This window comes from Amblyraja radiata, unplaced genomic scaffold (genome assembly GCF_010909765.2).
Source record: "Amblyraja radiata isolate CabotCenter1 unplaced genomic scaffold, sAmbRad1.1.pri S103, whole genome shotgun sequence".
NCBI classification, from domain to species: Eukaryota; Metazoa; Chordata; class Chondrichthyes; order Rajiformes; family Rajidae; genus Amblyraja; species Amblyraja radiata.
Genome location: NW_022630094.1, coordinates 1549616 through 1567215, shown reverse-complemented (window position 1 = coordinate 1567215; position 17600 = coordinate 1549616). Strand labels below are relative to the sequence as shown.

At 47.3% G+C, this 17600-nt stretch overlaps 1 protein-coding gene across 1 annotated transcript; it reads right to left on the bottom strand.

Annotated features, from left to right (window-relative positions):
• Positions 1–244: 244 nt before the first annotated feature.
• On the bottom strand, positions 245–12375 carry LOC116969094 (RLA class I histocompatibility antigen, alpha chain 11/11-like). The gene is made up of 7 exons (XM_033016047.1): positions 12224–12375; positions 9707–9976; positions 5998–6267; positions 5082–5195; positions 3988–4017; positions 1684–1782; positions 245–342 (listed from the first exon to the last, which is right to left on the bottom strand). The coding sequence occupies exons 1-7, from the start codon at positions 12294–12296 to the stop codon at positions 314–316; spliced, it is 885 nt and encodes a 294-aa protein (XP_032871938.1). The 5' UTR covers positions 12297–12375; the 3' UTR covers positions 245–313.
• Between the last annotated feature and the right edge of the window lie 5225 nt (positions 12376–17600).

The window sequence follows — 17600 nt, the reverse complement described above, 5'->3', positions numbered from 1 at the left end:
GTAGTTCGGGATCTGGAAGAGGGGAGGGGAGGGGAGGAGAGGAGGGGGAGGACGAGGAGAGGAGAGTAGAGGGGACGGGAGGAGAGGGGAGGAGAGTAGAGGATGGTGAGGAGGGGAATGGAGAGGAGGGATGAGAGGGGAGGTGAGGGGAGGAGAGGAGAGTAGAGGGGACGGGGAAGAGGGGAGGGGAGGAGTGTACAAGCCCAGCCGCTCCATTCTCTCAGCATTTGACAATCCCGCCATCCCGGGAATTAACCTGGTGAACCTACGCTGGGCTCCCTCAATAGCAAGAATAAAACTGACCGAATGTACCTTACGCCGAAGATTTCGTCAATCCATCAGCTGCAAAAAAAAACATGAAGTGCAAGTTCAGTTTATTGTCACGTGTACCAAGGAGCGAAGGAAATAGGCGACGTTTCGGGTCTGAAGAAGGGTTTCGACCCGAAACGTCACCTATTCCTTTTTCTCCACAGATGCTGCCTGTCCCGCTGAGTTACTCCAGCTTTTTGCATCTATATTCGAACCGATATTCATAGCAAAAGGATTTGAGTATAGGAGCAGGGAGGTTCTACTGCAGTCGTACAGGGTCTTGGTGAGACCACACCTGGAGTATTGCATACAGATTAGGTCTCCTAATCTGAGGAAAGACATTCTTGCCATAGAGGATTTGAGTATAGGAGCAGGGAGGTTCTACTGCAGTTGTACAGGGTCTTGGTGAGACCACACCTGGAGTATTGCGTACAGTTTTGGTCTCCTAATCTGAGGAAAGACATTCTTGCCACAGAGGATTTGAGTATAGGAGCAGGGAGGTTCTACTGCAGTTGTACAGGGTCTTGGTGAGACCACACCTGGAGTATTGCGTACAGTTTTGGTCTCCTAATCTGAGGAAAGACATTCTTGCCATAGAGGATTTGAGTATAGGAGCAGGGTGGTTCTACTGCAGTTGTACAGGGTCTTGGTGAGACCACACCTGGAGTATTGCGTACAGTTTTGGTCTCCTAATCTGAGGAAAGACATTCTTGCCATAGAGGATTTGAGTATAGGAGCAGGGAGGTTCTACTGCAGTTGTACAGGGTCTTGGTGAGACCACACCTGGAGTATTGCGTACAGTTTTGGTCTCCTAATCTGAGGAAGGACATTATTGCCAGAGAGGGAGTACAGAGAAGGTTCACCAGACTGATTCCTGGGATGGCAGGACTTTCATATGAAGAAAGACTGGATAGACTCGGCTTGTACTCGCTAGAATTTAGAAGATTGAAGGGAGGATCTTATAGAAACTTACAAAATTCATAAGGGGTTGGACAGGCTAGATGCAGGAAGATTGTTCCCGATGTTGGGGAAGTCCAGAACAAGGGGCCACACAGTTTAAGGATAAGGGGATCGAAATGAGAAAAACATTTTTTTTTTCACACACAGAGAGTGGTGAATCTGTGGAATTCTCTGCCACAGAAGGTAGTTGAGGCCACAGTTCATTGGCTATATTTAAGAGGGCGTTAGATGTGGCCCTTGTGTCTAAAGGGATCAGGGGGTATGGAGAGAAGGCAGGGATGGGATACTGAGTTGGATGATCAGCCATAATCATATTGAATGGCGGTGCAGGCTCGAAGGGCCAAATGGCCTCTACTCCTGCACCTATTTTCTATGTTTCTATGTTTCTAAGTCTATTCCTGTGTCTCGTATTACCTGAATCTCCGCTGGAATCTGAGCTGTTGGACGTGTTGGAGTGCACACTCCCACCGCATGTGTAGGTTCGGCATAACCCAGTCTCCTTATTAAAGCCTACTGTGGAAAGAACAAAGTCACATTGTATTGCATTTGATTTATTACTGTCACAGAAATATAGACAATAGGTGCAGGAGTAGAGGCCATTCGGCCCTTCGAGCCTGTACCGCCATTCAATACGATCATGGCTGATCATCCAACTCAGTATCCCATCCCTGCCTTCTCTCCATACCCCCTGATCCCTTTAGCCACAAGGGCCACATCTAACTCCCTCTTAAATATAGCCAATGAACTGTGTGGCCTCAACTACCTTCTGTGGCAGGGAGTTCCAGAGATTCACTACTGTCTGTGTGAAAAATGTTTTTCTCATCTCAACTCGGTCCTAAAAGACTTCCCCCTTATCCTTAAACTGTGTGTGGCCCCTTGTTCTGGACTTCCCCAACATCGGGAACAATCTTCCTGCATCTAGCCTGTCCAACCCCTTATGAATTTTGTAAGTTTCTATAAGATCCCCCCTTCTAAATTCCTCTAAATTCTAGCGAGTACAAGCCGAGTCTATCCAGTCTTTCTTCATATGAAAGTCCTGCCATCCCAGTCATCAGTCTGATGAACCTTCTCTGTAGTCCCTCTATGGCAAGAATGTCTGTCCTCAGATTAGGAGACCAAAACTGTACGCAATACTCCAGGTGTGGTCTCACCAAGACCCTGTACAACTGCAGTAGAACCTCCCTGCTCCTATACTCAAATCCTTTTGCTATGAATGCTAACATACCATTCGCTTTCTTCACTGCCTGCTGCACCTGCATGCCTACTTTCAATGGCTGGTGTACCATGACACCCAGGTCTCGTTGCATCTCCCCTTTTCCTAATTGGCCACCATTCGGATAATGGTCTACTTTCCTGTTCTTGCCACCAAAGTCATCTGAAGAGGATGTTAGGAGGTTGTAGGGTGACCTGGACAGGTTGAGTGAGTGGGCAGATGCGTGGCAGATGCAGTATAATATAGATAAATGTGAGGTTATCCACTTTGGCGGCAAAAACAAGGGGGCAGATTATTATCTCAATGGGGTTAGGTTAGGTAAGGGGGAGGTACAGCGAGACCTGGGTGTCCTTGTACACCGGTCACTGAAAGTTGGCGTGCAGGTACAGCAGGCAGTGAAGAAAGCTAATGGAATGTTGGCCTTCATAACAAGAGGATTTCAGTATAGGAGTAAAGAGGTTCTTCTGCAGTTGTATAGGGCCCTGGTGAAACCACATCTGGAGTATTGTGTACAGTTTTGGTCTCCTAATTTGAGGAAGGACATCCTTGTGATTGAGGCAGTGCAGCGTAGGTTCATGAGATTGATCCCTGGGATGGCGGGACTGTCGTTTGAGGAAAGATTGAAAAGACTAGGCTTGTATTCACTGGAGTTTAGAAGGATGAGGGGGGGGGCTCTTATAGAAACATATAAAATTATAAAAGGACTGGACAAGCTAGATGCAGGAAAAATGTTCCCAATGTTGGGCGAGTCCAGAACCAGGGGCCACACACAGTCTTAGAATAAAGGGGAGGTCATTTAAGACTGAGGTGAGAAAAAAACATTTTCACCCAGAGAGTTAAGGGCTTGGACATGCTAGAGGCAGGAAACATGTTCCCGATGTTGGGGGAGTCGAGAACCAGGGGCCCCAGTTTAAGAATAAGGAGTAAGCCATTTAGAACGGAGACGAGGAAACACTTTTTCTCACAGAGAGTTGTGAGTCTGTGGAATTCTCTGCTTCTGTGGGCGGTGGAGGCCGATTCTCTGGATGCTTTCAAGAGAGAGCTGGATAGGGCTCTTAAAGATAGCGGAGTCAGGGGATATGGGGAGAAGGCAGGAACGGGGTACTGATTGTGGATGATCAGCCACGATCACATTGAATGGCGGTGCTGGCTGGAAGGGCCGAATGGCCTCTACTCCTGCACCTATTGTCTATTGTCTATTGCCTAATTTGTGGAATTCCCTGCCACAAGAGGGCAGTGGAGGCCAAGTCACTGGATGGATTTAAGAGAGAGTTAGATAGAGCTCTAGGGGCTAGTGGAGGCGAGGGATATGGGGAGAAGGCAGGCACGGGTTATTGATTGGGGACGATCAGCCATGATCACAATGAATGGCGGTGCTGACTCGAAGGGCCGAATGGCCTCCTCCTGCACCTATTTTCTATGTTTCGATGTCTCTGATGGAAGATGAGGTGGTATATTATGCTTACATCTACATTGTATATAAGCTATTGAGACTTTTGACTCACCTGTTGGAGTAACACCTGACTTCGTTCCACCTGTGCAAAGAATTTTTCGCATCAATATTGAAACAAGCTCCTCAAGTTCCTATTAAATCTTTCCCCCCCTCACGTTAAACCTACAGTATGACGTCTAGTTCTTAATTCCCCTACTCTGGGCAAAAGAACTGCGCGTCTACCCGACCTATTCCTCTCATGATCTTATACACCTCCATAAATTCACTCCGTATCAAGTAAGCATGCAGGTACAGCAGGCAGTGAAGAAAGCCAATGGCCTGTTGGCCTTTATAACAAGAGGAGTTGAGTATAGGAGCAAAGAGGTCCTTCTGCAGTTGTACAGGGCCCTGGTGAGGCCACACCTGGAGTATTGTGTGCAGTTTTGGCCTGTTGGCCTTCATAACAAGAGGAGTTGAGTATAGGAGCAAAGAGGTTCTTCTGCAGTTGTACAGGGCCCTGGTGAGACCACACATGGAGTATTTTGTGCAGTTTTGGCCTGTTGGCCTTCATAACAAGAGGAGTCGAGTACAGGAGCAAAGAGGTCCTTCTGCAGTTGTACAGGGTCCTGGTGAGACCACACCTGGAGTATTGTGTGCAGTTTTGGCCTGTTGGCCTTAATAACAAGAGGAGTTGAGTACAGGAGCAAAGAGGTTCTTCTGCAGTTGTACAGGGCCCTGGTGAGACCACACCTGGAGTATTGTGTGCAGTTTTGGCCTGTTGGCCTTCATAACAAGAGGAGTTGAGTATAGGAGCAAAGAGGTCATGCTACAGTTGTATAGGGCCCTGGTGAGACCACAGCTGGAGTATTGTGTGCAGTTTTGCTGCAGTTGTACAGGGTCCTGGTGAGACCACACCTGGAGTATAGTGTGCAGTTTTGGTCTGCTAATTTGAGGAAGGACACTAGGGGCCCTGTACAACTGCAGAAGGACCTCTTTGCTCCTATATTCGATTCCTCTTGTTATAAAGGCCAACACGCCATTGGCTTTCTTCACTGCCTGCTGTACCTGCATGCTTACTTTCAGTGACTGATGTATAAGGACCCCCAGACCCCGTTGTACTTCCGCTTTTCCCAACTTGACGCCACTTAGATAGTAGACTTAACCTACCATGTAAGAGCCAGCAATGAATCACCATGGCCACCACCGATGCGGAGATTCCCAGTATTCCCATCACACTTCCGATGATGATCAAAGCTTCATTCGACACTGCCAGGTTGTGTTCTGTTGAGAAGACACTTTGTGAAGTGCAAATAACTATTCAGTTAGAGTTTCGAAATACAGCAAGGGGAAATACGCCCCACAATTTGGATAGGTTGGTCAGAGACGCCTGGCACATTGGCCTTCTTCAATTCCTGGACCAGAACACTGATGCAATTATCAAGAAAGCACATCAGCGCCTCTACTTCCTGAGAAGATCACGGAGAGTCGGTTTGTCAAGGAGGACTCTCTCGAACTTCTACAGGTGCACAGTGGAGAGCATGCTGACCGGTTGCATCGTGGCTTGGTTCGGCAACTTGAGCGCCCTGGAGAGGAAGAGACTACAAAAAGTAGTAAACACTGCCCAGTCCATCATCGGCTCTGACCTCCCTTCCATCGAGGGGATCTATCGCAGTCGCTGCCTCAAAAAGGCTGGCAGTATCATCAAAGACCCACACCATCCTGGCCACACACTCATCTCCCTGCTACCTTCAGGTAGAAGGTACAGGAGCCTGAAGACTGCAACGACCAGGTTCAGGAATAGCTACTTCCCCACAGCCATCAGGCTATTAAACCTGGCTCGGACAAAACTCTGATTATTAATAACCCATTATCTGTTATTTGCACTTTATCAGTTTATTTATTCATGTGTGTGTATATATTTATATCATGGTATATGGACACACTGATCTGTTTTGTAGTCAATGCCTACTATGTCCTGTTGTGCTGAAGCAAAGCAAGAATTTCATTGTCCTATACAGGGACACATGACAATAAACTCTCTTGAATCTTGAGTGTGATCTTTTCACGAATATGTATCTCTTACCTAGAGGTATGAAGAGCTTCCCCTTGAGGGCCTCGTGTTCCACTTGACAGACGTACGTCCCGCGATGGCCGTTTAGCGGGAGCACGCTCCCGACTTGGAAAGTCCCGTCCCTTTGAGGGACCATGTGTACCGTCTCCTGCCCCTTCTCCACCACCTCTCCGTCTCTGACCCAGCTCACGTTGACGTCTCGGGGGAAGAACCCACTCGCCCGGCACACCAGGTAGTCTTGTGCCAGCCTCCTCCGGGTGTAAGCCCTGGTGTAGGTTGGAGCTGCACAAACATCGGGGGAACGAGACACAGGTTGGATTAGAGACACAGAGAAACATAGACAATAGGTGCAGGAGTAGAGGCCATTCGGCCCTTCGAGCCAGCACCGCCATTCAAACTGATCCATGGCTGATCATCCCCAATCAGTACCCCGTTCCTGCTTTCTCCCCATATCAATAGACAATAGGTGCAGGAGTTGAGGCCATTTGGCCCTTCGAGCCAGCACCGCCATTCAATGTGATCATGGCTGATCATCCCCAATCAGTACCCCGTTCCTGCCTTCTCCCCATATCCCCTGACTCCGCTATCTTTAAGAGCCCTATCTAGCTCTCTCTTGAAAGCATCCAGAGAACCTGCCTCCACCGCCCTCTGAGGCAGAGAATTCCACAGACTCACAACTCTCTGTGAGAAAAAGTGTTTCCTCGTCTCCGTTCTAAATGGCCGACCCCTTATTCTTAAACTGTGTGTGTGGCCCCTGGTTCTGGACTCCCCCAACATCGGGAACATGTTTCCTGCCTCTAGCGTGTCCAAACCCTTAACAATCTTGTATGTTTCAATGAGATACCCTCTCATCCTTCTAAACTCCAGAGTGTACAAGCCCAGCTGCTCCATTCTCTCAGCATTTGACAGTCCCGCCATCCTGGGAATTAACCTTGTAAACCTACCTCAATAGCAAGAATGTCCTTCCTCAAATTAGGGGACCAAAACTGTGCACAATACTCCAGGTGTGGTCTCACCAAGACCCTGTACAACTGCAGTAGAACCTCCCTGCTCCTATACTCAACGGCTGTGGAGGCCAGGTCAGTGGATATTTTGAAGGCTAGAGTTAGATAGATTCTTGATTAGTACGGGTGTCGTGGGGTTATGGGGAGAATGTCACATCCACATCTCTGAGGATATGACATGGACATCACACACGTGAGTAAGGCAAGGCAGTGCCTTTACCACCTCAGGCAATTGAGGAAATTCAGAGTCTCTCTGAGGATCCTCCAGTGCTTCTACGCAGCGGATGTGGAAAGCATCTTGTCCGGAAATATTACTATCTGGTTTGGGAACAGCTCTGCCCAGGACAAGAAGGCTCTGCAGAGAGTAGTGTGTGTTCAGCCGAACAAACGCACTATGGGAACTTCACTCGCCCTCCCTGCAGGAACTATACATCAGGAGGTGCAACTCCAGAGCCAACAAGATCATGGGAGGTACACAAAATTGCTGGGGAAACTCAGCGGGTGCAGCAGCATCTATGGAGCGAAGGAAATAGGCGACGTTTCGGGCCGAAACCCTTCTTCAGACTGATCGGGGGTGGGGAAAAAAAGAAGGAAAAGGGGAGGAGGAGGAGGAGCCCGAGGGCGGGCGGATGGGAGGGTGGGAGGAGACAGCTAGAGGGTTAAGGAAGGGGAGGAGACAGCAAGGGCTAGCCAAATTGGGAGAATTCAATGTTAATGCCATAAGGACGCAAGGTCCCCAGACGGAATATGAGGTGCTGTTCCTCCAATTTCCGCTGTTGCTCACTCTGGCAATGGAGGAGACCCAGGACAGAGAGGTCGGATTGGGAATGGGAGGGAGAGTTGAAGTGCTGAGCCACCGGGAGGTCAGGTAGGTTATTGCGGACTGAGCGGAGGTGTTCGGCGAAACGATCGCCCAACCTACGCTTGGTCTCACCGATGTAAATCAGCTGACATCTAGAGCAGCGGATGCAGTAGATGAGGTTGGAGGAGATACAGGTGAACCTTTGTCGCACCTGGAACGACTGCTTGGGACCTTGAATGGAGTCGAGGGGGGAGGAGGTGAAGGGACAGGTGTTGCATTTCTTGCGGTTGCAACGGAAAGTGCCCGGGGAGGGGGTGGTGCGGGAGGGAAGGGAAGAATTGACGAGGGAGTTGCGGAGGGAGCGGTCTTTGCGGAAGGCAGACATGGGGGGAGATGGGAAGATGGGAAGATCATGGGGGACCTCTTCCCCCCCAGCAACAGACTGTTCCAGCTGCTACGGTCAGGCAAACGCCTCCGTTGTCATGCGGTGAGAATGGATAGGTTGAGAAGGAGTTTCTTCCCAGAGGCCATTCGGACTGCAAACTCCTATCTCACCAGGGACTAACTTTTATTGTACCACTTTTTTTTATTTGCTGTTTTTTTCCCCTTTTCCTTCCGCATATGTATATGTGACAAATAAACTTGACTTGACTTGAATGGGGTGAGGAGGGAGAGATAGGTGGACAAAAATGCTGGAGAAACTCAGCGGGTGAGGCAGCATCTATAGGACACATAGAAACATAGAAAATAGGTGCAGGAGTAGAGGCCATTCGGCCCTTCGAGCCTGCACCACCATTCAATATGATCATGGCTGATCATCCAACTCAGTATCCTATCCCTGCCTCCTCTCCATACCCCCTGATCCCTTCAGCCACAAGGGCCACATCTAACTCCCTCTTAAATACAGCCAATGAACTGTGTGGCCTCAACTACCTTCTGTGGCAGAGAATTCCACAGATTCACCACTCTCTGTGCGTGAAAAAAAATGTTTTTCTCATCTCGGTCCTAAAAGATTTCCCCCTTATCCTTAAACTGTGACCCCTTGTTCTGGACTTCCCCAACATCGGGAACAATCTTCCTGCATCTAGCCTGTCCAACCCCTTAAGAATTTTGTAAGTTTCTATAAGATTCCCCATCAATCTTCTAAATTCTAGCGAGTACAAGCCGAGTCTATCCAGTCTTTCTTCATATGAAAGTCCTGACATCCCAGGAATCAGTCTGGTGAACCTTCTCTGTACTCCCTCTATGGCAAGAATGTCCTTCCTCAGATTAGGAGACCAAAACTGTATGCAATACTCCAAGTGTGGTCTCACCAAGACCCTGTACAACTGCAGTAGAACCTCCCTGCTCTTATACTCAAATCCTTTTGCTATGAATGCTAACATACCATTTGCTTTCTTCACTGCCTGCTGCACCTGCATGCCTACTTTCAATGACTGGTGTACCATGACACCCAGGTCTCGTTGCATCTCCCCTTTTCCTAATCGGCCACCATTCAGATAATAGTCTACTTTTCTGTTTTTGCCACCAAAGTGGATAACCTCACATTTATCCATATAAGATCCCCCCCTCAATCTTCTAAATTCTAGCGATTACAAACCGAGTCTATCCAGTCTTTCTTCATATGAAAGTCCTGCCATCCCAGGAATCAGTCTGGTGAACCTTCTCTGTACTCCCTCTATGGCAAGAATGTCCTTCCTCAGATTAGGAGACCAAAACTGTACGCAATACTCCAGGTGTGGTCTCACCATGACCCTGTACAACTGCAGTAGAACCGAGTCTATCCAGTCTTTCTTCATATGAAAGTCCTGACATCCCACCCTGACTTGACTTGAATGGGGTGAAGAGGGAGAGATAGGTGGACAAAAATGCTGGAGAAACTCAGCGGGTGAGGCAGCATCTATGGGACACTGACCTCTCCTCTCCTGGGTGACGTTGGTGAGGGCAGCGAGGCGTTTGATTTTGTCACAGAGATTGGACACCAGTTGGGGGACGGCCTCCACGAACTGGGGGATGGCGTTGCGCCCGTTCACCAGCGACTGGGCGTGGGGCTGGGTGGCAACGAACGACTTGTTGCCCAGCTGGTAGTAAAGGACTGTCTCCCCATCGTAGCCGTCCACCCAAGACACGACCGTCTGCTCACCCCGCTGGCTGCAGCCGCAGAACTGGTGCATAACATGCAGGCCTGCGACGAAACACAACGCAATCTTACTTAGTTCACCATATAACCATATAACAATTACAGCACGGAAACAGGCCATCTCGACCCTTCTAGTCCGTGCCGAACACATAATCTCCCCTAGTCCCATATACCTGCGCTCAGACCATAACCCTCCATTCCTTTCCCATCCATATAACTATCCAATTTATTTTTAAATGATAAAAAACGAACCTGCCTCCACCACCTTCACTGGAAGCTCATTCCACACCGCTACCACTCTCTGAGTAAAGAAGTTCCCCCTCATGTTACCCCTAAACTTCAGTCCCTTAATTCTCAAGTCATGTCCCCTTGTTTGAATCTTCCCTACTCTCAGTGGGAAAAGCTTTTCCACGTCAACTCTGTCTATCCCTCTCATCACTTTAAAAACCTCTATCAAGTCCCCCCTTAACCTTCTGCGCTCCAAAGAATAAAGCCCTAACTTGTTCAACCTTTCTCTGTAACTTAGTTGCTGAAACCCAGGCAACATTCTAGTAAATCTCCTCTGTACTCTCTCTATTTTGTTGACATCCTTCCTATAATTAGGCGACCAAAATTGTACACCATACTCCAGAATTGGCCTCACCAATGCCTTGTACAATTTTAACATTACATCCCAACTTCTATAATCAATGCTCTGATTTATAAAGGCCATCACACCAAAAGCTTTCTTTACCACCCTATCTACATGAGATTCCACTTTCAGGGAACTGTGCACAGTTATTCCTAGATCCCTCTGTTCAACTGCATTCCTCAATTCCCTACCATTTACCATGTACGTCCTATTTTGATTTGTCCTGCAAAGATGTAGCACCTCACACTTATCAGCATTAAACTCCATCTGCCATCTTTCAGCCCGCTGTTCCAAAATGGCCTAAATCTCTCTGTAGACTTTGAAACTCTACTTCATTACCCGCAACCCCACCTATCTTAGTATCATCTGCATATTCACGGGCTCGTAAGATGTGTAAGAAAGAGCCGCAGATGCCGGTAAAATCGAAGGTATAACTAACTACTGGCTGCTAACAAGTGCTTACAGTGGCAGTTCACAAACCGATCGACACAAAATACTGGAGTAACTCAGCGGTTCAGGCAGCATCTCGCGAAACATGTTCCCGATGTTGGGGGAGTCCAGAACCAGGGGCCACACACACAGTTTAAGAATAAGGAGTTTAAGAATAAGAATGAGGAAAGATTGAAAAGACTAGGCTTGTATTCACTGGAGTTTAGAAGGATGATGGGGGGGTTCCTTCTCCCCTGCCTGCCTGCCTTCTCCCCATATCCCTTGACTCCACTAGCCCCTAGTGCTCTATCTGAAATCCATCCAGTGACTTGGCCTCCACTGCCCTCTGTGGCAGGGAATTCCACAAATTCACAACTCACAATGTAACATATAAGCTTGTTAAGGGCTTGGACACGCTAGAGGCAGGAAACATGTTTTGGTCCCCTAATTTGAGGAATGACATTCTTGCTATTGAGGGAGTGCAGCGTAGGTTCACCAGGTTAATTCCCGGGATGGCGGGACTGTCATATGCTGAGAGAATGTGGAGCGGCTGGGCTTGTACACTCTGTGGAGTTTAGAAGGATGAGAGGGATCTTATTGAGACATATATGAGATTGTTAAGGGCTTGGACACACTAGATGCAGGAAACATGTTCCCGATGTTGGGGGAGTCCAGAACCAGGGGCCACACACATTGTTAAGGGCTTGGACACACTAGAGGCAGGAAACATGTTCCCGATGTTGGGGGAGTCCAGAACCAGGGGCCACACACACACACAGTTTAAGAATAAGGGGTCGGCCATTTAGAACGGAGACGAGGAAACACTTTTTCTCACAGAGAGTTGTGAGTCTGTGGAATTCTCTGCCTCAGAGGCCGGTTCTCTGGATGCTTTCAAGAGAGAGCTAGATAGGGCTCTTAAAGATAGCGGAGTCAGGGGCTATGGGGAGAAGGCAGGAACGGGGTACTGATTGGGGATGATCAGCCGTGATCACATTGAATGGCGGTGCAGGCTCGAAGGGCCGAATGGCCTCTACTCCTGCACCTATTGTCTATTGTCTATTGAGTGTGTGGGTGACCCAACACAGACAGTGGGGCACACATGATCACCAGTTGCCCCAAACACTGGCCACCGAATGGTGAACGAGGTCTGATTGACACGTTGGCCGGGCTCACCTCAACGGAGCTGCAGGTCTAAAAGACACACGGGAGCAGAAGAGGAAGGAGCAACTCACCACTTTGATTGCTGGCAAGCGCATCTACGATTGAAACAAACGTATGAAGAATGGCCACGAAACTCCCTCTCATCTTCAGGAGAAGCAAAGGATTCTCGACCAGCCTGAATCGACTGGGAAAGTGAATGAACTGAGACGGGAGGTTCAGATACAAGCAATATATCCAACCCCACCCACTTGAAACAGACACCAGACGTGGCGGAAAATGTATGTCCTTCCTGTGGGCGGGGCGGAGAGGAGCGAACGCAGATTTGAGTATAGGAGCAGAGAGGTTCTACTGCAGTTGTACAGGGTCTTGGTGAGACCACACCTGGAGTATTGCGTACAGTTTTGGTCTCCTAATCTGAGGAAAGACATTCGTGCCATAGAGGATTTGAGTCTAGGAGCAGGGAGGTTCTACTGCAGTTGTACAGGGTCTTGGTGAGACCACACCTGGAGTATTGCGTACAGTTTTGGCCTGTTGGCCTTCATAACAAGAGGAGTCGAATATAGGAGCAAAGAGGTCCTTCCGCAGTTGTACAGGGCCCTGGTGAGACCACACCTGGAGTATTGTGTACAGTTTTGGCCTATTGGCCTTCATAACAAGAGGAGTCGAATATAGGAGCAAATAGGTCCTCCCCCAACACCGGGAACAATCTCCCTGCATCTAGCCTGTCCAACCCTTTAAGAATTTTGTAAGTTTCTATAAGATCCCCCCTCAATCTGAAGAAAGCGAATGGTATGTTAGCATTCATAACAAAAGGATTTGAGTCTAGGAGCAGGGAGGTTCTACTGCAGTTGTACAGGGTCTTGGTGAGACCACACCTGGAGTATTGCGTACAGTTTTGGTCTCCAAATCTGAGGAAAGACATTCTTGCCATAGAGGGAGTACAGAGAAGGTTCACCAGACTGATTCCTGGGATGTCAGGACTTTCATATGGATAGACTCGGCTTGTACTCGCTAGAATTTAGAAGATTGAGGGGGGATCTTATAGAAACTTACAAAATTCTTAAGGGGTTGGACAGGCTAGATGCAGGAAGATTGTTCCCTGATCCCTTTAGCCACAAGGGCCACATCTAACTCCCTCTTAAATATAGCCAATGAACTGTGTGGCCTCAACTACCTTCTGTGGCAGAGAATTCCACAGATTCACCACTCTCTGTGTGTGAAAAAAAAAGTTTTTCTCATCTCGGTCCTAAAAGATTTCCCCCTTATCCTTAAACTGTGTGACCCCTTGTTCTGGACTTCCCCAACATCGGGAACTATCTTCCTGCATCTAGCCTGTCCAACCCCTTAAGAATTTTGTAAGTTTCTATAGGATCCCCCCTCAATCTTCTAAATTCTAGCGAGTACAAGCCAAGTCTATCCAGCCTTTCATCATATGAAAGTCCTGACATCCCAGGAATCAGTCTGGTGAACCTTCTCTGTACTCCCTCTCTGGCAATAATGTCCTTCCTCAGATTAGGAGACCAAAACTGTACGCAATACTCCAGGTGTGGTCTCACCAAGACCCTGTACAACTGCAGTAGAACCTCCCTGCTCCTATACTCAAATCCTCTATGGCAAGAATGTCTTTTAAGTTGTAAGTTTCTATAAGATCCCCCCTCAATCTTCTAAATTCTAGCGAGTACAAGCCAAGTCTATCCAGCCTTTCATCATATGAAAGTCCTGACATCCCAGGAATCATTCTCTGTACTCCCTCTATGGCAAGAATGTCTTTCCTCAGATTAGGAGACCAAAACTGTACGCAATACTCCAGGTGTGGTCTCACCAAGACCCTGTACAACTGCAGTAGAACCTCCCTGCTCCTAGACTCAAATCCTTTTGTTATGAATACTAACATACCATTTGCTTCCAGTCTTTCTTCATATGAAAGTCCTGACCTCTAGCGTGTCCAAACCCAAAGCAACACGGATTAGCATTTATTCTTTCACAATAGGCCCATGATCAGGGCCGGATTTACGTATAAGCTTCACAAGCTTAAGTTTAGAGCCTCGAGATCTAGGGGGGCCTCGGGCAAGGCAGGATTTACCTTTATTTTTTTATTTTTCTATTTAACCTTTATTTATCCAGGAGAAGTCTCATTGAGATTAAAAATCTCTTTTACAAGAGAGTCCTGGCCAAGACAGGCAGCAGCACAGTTCCACAGTTACAGACAATAATTTAAAAACAACAGAGAACATATAAATAGAGTCACAGTCAGAACATCATCAAACAAAGCATGTATAGACAGAAGAGCCCGCTTCAACATCATTAAGAAGGGATTTAAATCTGTTTATAGAAACCAGCTCCTTAAGTTTCAGTTCATTCTGCAGCTGGTTCCATGCGAAGGGAGCGGCATAACTAAATGCCCTTTCCCCCAGTTCAGTACGGACTTTAGGTACAGTTAGTAAGAACAAGTCCTCAGAGCGGAGCTGATAAGTTCCTGTGCTTTTTCGAGTTACATACTTCTGCAGGTATGAAGGAAGAACACCGAGGATAGAAACATAGAAACATAGAAATTAGGTGCAGGAGTAGGCCATTCGGCCCTTCGAGCCTGCACCGCCATTCAATATGATCATGGCTGATCATCCAACTCAGTATCCCGTACCTGCCTTCTCTCCATACCCTCTGATCCCCTTAGCCACAAGGGCCACATCTAACTCCCTCTTAAATATAGCCAATGAACTGTGGCCTCGACTACCCTCTGTGGCAGAGAATTCCACAGATTCACCACTCTCTGTGTGAAAAAAGTTCTTCTCATCTCGGTTTTAAAGGATTTCCCCCTTATCCTTAAGCTGTGACCCCTTGTCCTGGACTTCCCCAACATCGGGAGCAATCTTCCTGCATCTAGCCTGTCCAACCCCTTAAGAATTTTGTACGTTTCTATAAGATCCCCTCTCAATCTCCTAAATTCTAGAGAGTATAAACCAAGTCTATCCAGTCTTTCTTCATAAGACAGTCCTGACATCCCAGGAATCAGTCTGGTGAACCTTCTCTGCACTCCCTCTATGGCAATAATGTCCTTCCTCAGATTTGGAGACCAAAACTGTGCGCAATACTCCAGGTGTGGTCTCACCAAGACCCTGTACAACTGCAGTAGAACCTCCCTGCTCCTATACTCAAATCCTTTTGCTATGAAAGCTAACATACCATTCGCTTTCTTCACTGCCTGCTGGACCTGCATGCCCACTTTCAATGACTGGTGTACCATGACACCCAGGTCTCGCTGCATCTTCCCTTTTCCTAGTCGGCCACCATTTAGTCTAATAAATAAGGATATGCCAATGATGGAGTCTGCGGGTGGACAGGGCAAACCATCCAACTTGAGCATACAAAGAGCAGTGGTTCATGAGGGTTTTAAAATTAGTAACAAATCTCAGTGCTCCGTGGTAGACCGTGTCCAAAGACTGTAGGCATTTTGAAGATGCATTCATATATAAAACATCACCATAGTCCAACACAGACATAAACGTTGCAGCAACAAGTCTTTTTTTGGCTTCAAAAGAAAAACAAGATTTGTTTCTAAAGTAAAAACCTAATTTTATCTTTCGTTTTTTCACAAGTTGCTGGATATGAGGTTTAAAAGAGAGAGAATCGTCAATTATAATTCCCAGAGATTTATATTGAGACACAGATTCAACCCCAGAGCCCTGCAAAGTGGTGATAGGAGGGAGGTCCGAGGGCTTTGATTTAGCTTTAGAGAACAGCATGAGCTTTGTCTTGTCAGCATTTAAAACCAGTTTTAAATCACACGGGTTACGTTGCATGAGCTTTGTCTTGTCAGCATTTAAAACAAGTTTTAAATCACACAGGTTACGTTGCACAGTGTTAAAAGCAGTTTGGAGCTGACAGAGAGCCTGATTTGGGGTAGACAGACGCAGAGCAATATAAGTGAATTGGAGACCAAAACTGTACGCAATACTCCAGGTGTGGTCTCACCAAGACCCTGTACAACTGCAGTAGAACCTCCCTGCTCCTATACGCCAATCCTTTTGTTATGAATGCTAACATACCATTCGCTTTCTTCAGATTGAGGGGGGATCTTATAGAAACTTACAAAATTCTTAAAGGGTTGGACAGGCTAGATGCAGGAAGATTGTTCCCGATGTTGGGGAAGTCCAGAACAAGGACCTCTTTGCTCCAATATTCGACTCGTCAGCATAAAAGTGAAAATTTGCATTCGGAGCTTTATGATCTAGACTATTATTATAAATAGTAAATAATAAAGGTCCTAGGACCGATCCCTGTGGCACACCCTTGGATACATTAAGAGAGCTATAAGTAATACCTTCTGCTCGCACACACTGGGATCTGCCTGATAGATAGTTTTTAAACCAACAGACAGCTTGATCAGACAAACCGATGCTGCATAGTCTTTGTAAGAATAAGGCATGATCCACAGTATCGAAAGCCTTTGAATAGTCAACGAAAAGGGCTGCACAGTGTTGCTTATTGTCTAAATAAAATTCAATAAAATCATTTACTACTTTTAAAGCAGCTGTTGACGTTCTATATTTTTTCCTAAAACCAGATCGAAATTCAGATAAAATACTGTTTGTTGATAAAAAAAATCCTTCAGTTGTTGGTTTACAATGGATTCCAGCACCTTAATTAAAACAGATAGTTTGGAGATGGCCCTATAGTTGTTTAACACACCCTTTTAACAGTGGGAGAACAAAGGCAGATTTCCAAATAAGGGGAATTTCGTTTGTCTCCAGGGTCTAGATTAAAAAGATAATTCAGAGGCAATGCAGTAAAACCAGATCCGATTCAGATTCAGATTCAGATTCAATTTTAATTGTCATTGTCAGTGTACAGTACAGAGACAACGAAATGCATTTAGCATCTCCCTGGAAGAGCGACATAGCAAATGATTTGAATAAATAATAATAAGTGTCCGGGGGGGGGGGGGGTGATTGGCAGTCACCGAGGTACGTTGTTGAATAGAGTGACAGCCGCCGGGAAGAAGCTGTTCCTGGACCTGCTGGTCCGGCAACGGAGAGACCTGTAGCGCCTCCCGGATGGTAGGAGGGTAAACAGTCCATGGTTGGGGTGAGAGCAGTCCTTGGCGATGCTGAGCGCCCTCCGCAGACAACGCTTGCTTTGGACAGACTCAATGGAGGGGAGCGGGGAACCGGTGATGCGTTGGGCAATTTTCACCACCCTCTGCAATGCCTTCCGGTCGGAGACAAGAGCAGTTGCCATACCATACTGTGATACAGTTGGTAAGGATGCTCTCGATGGTGCAGCGGTAGAAGTTCACCAGGATCTGAGGAGACAGATGGACCTTCTTCAGTCTCCTCGGGAAGAAGAGACGCTGGTGAGCCTTCTTGATCAGAGTTGTGGGTCCAAGAGAGGTCATCGGAGATGTTGACCCCCAGGAACCTGAAGCTGGAAACACGTTCCACCTCCGTC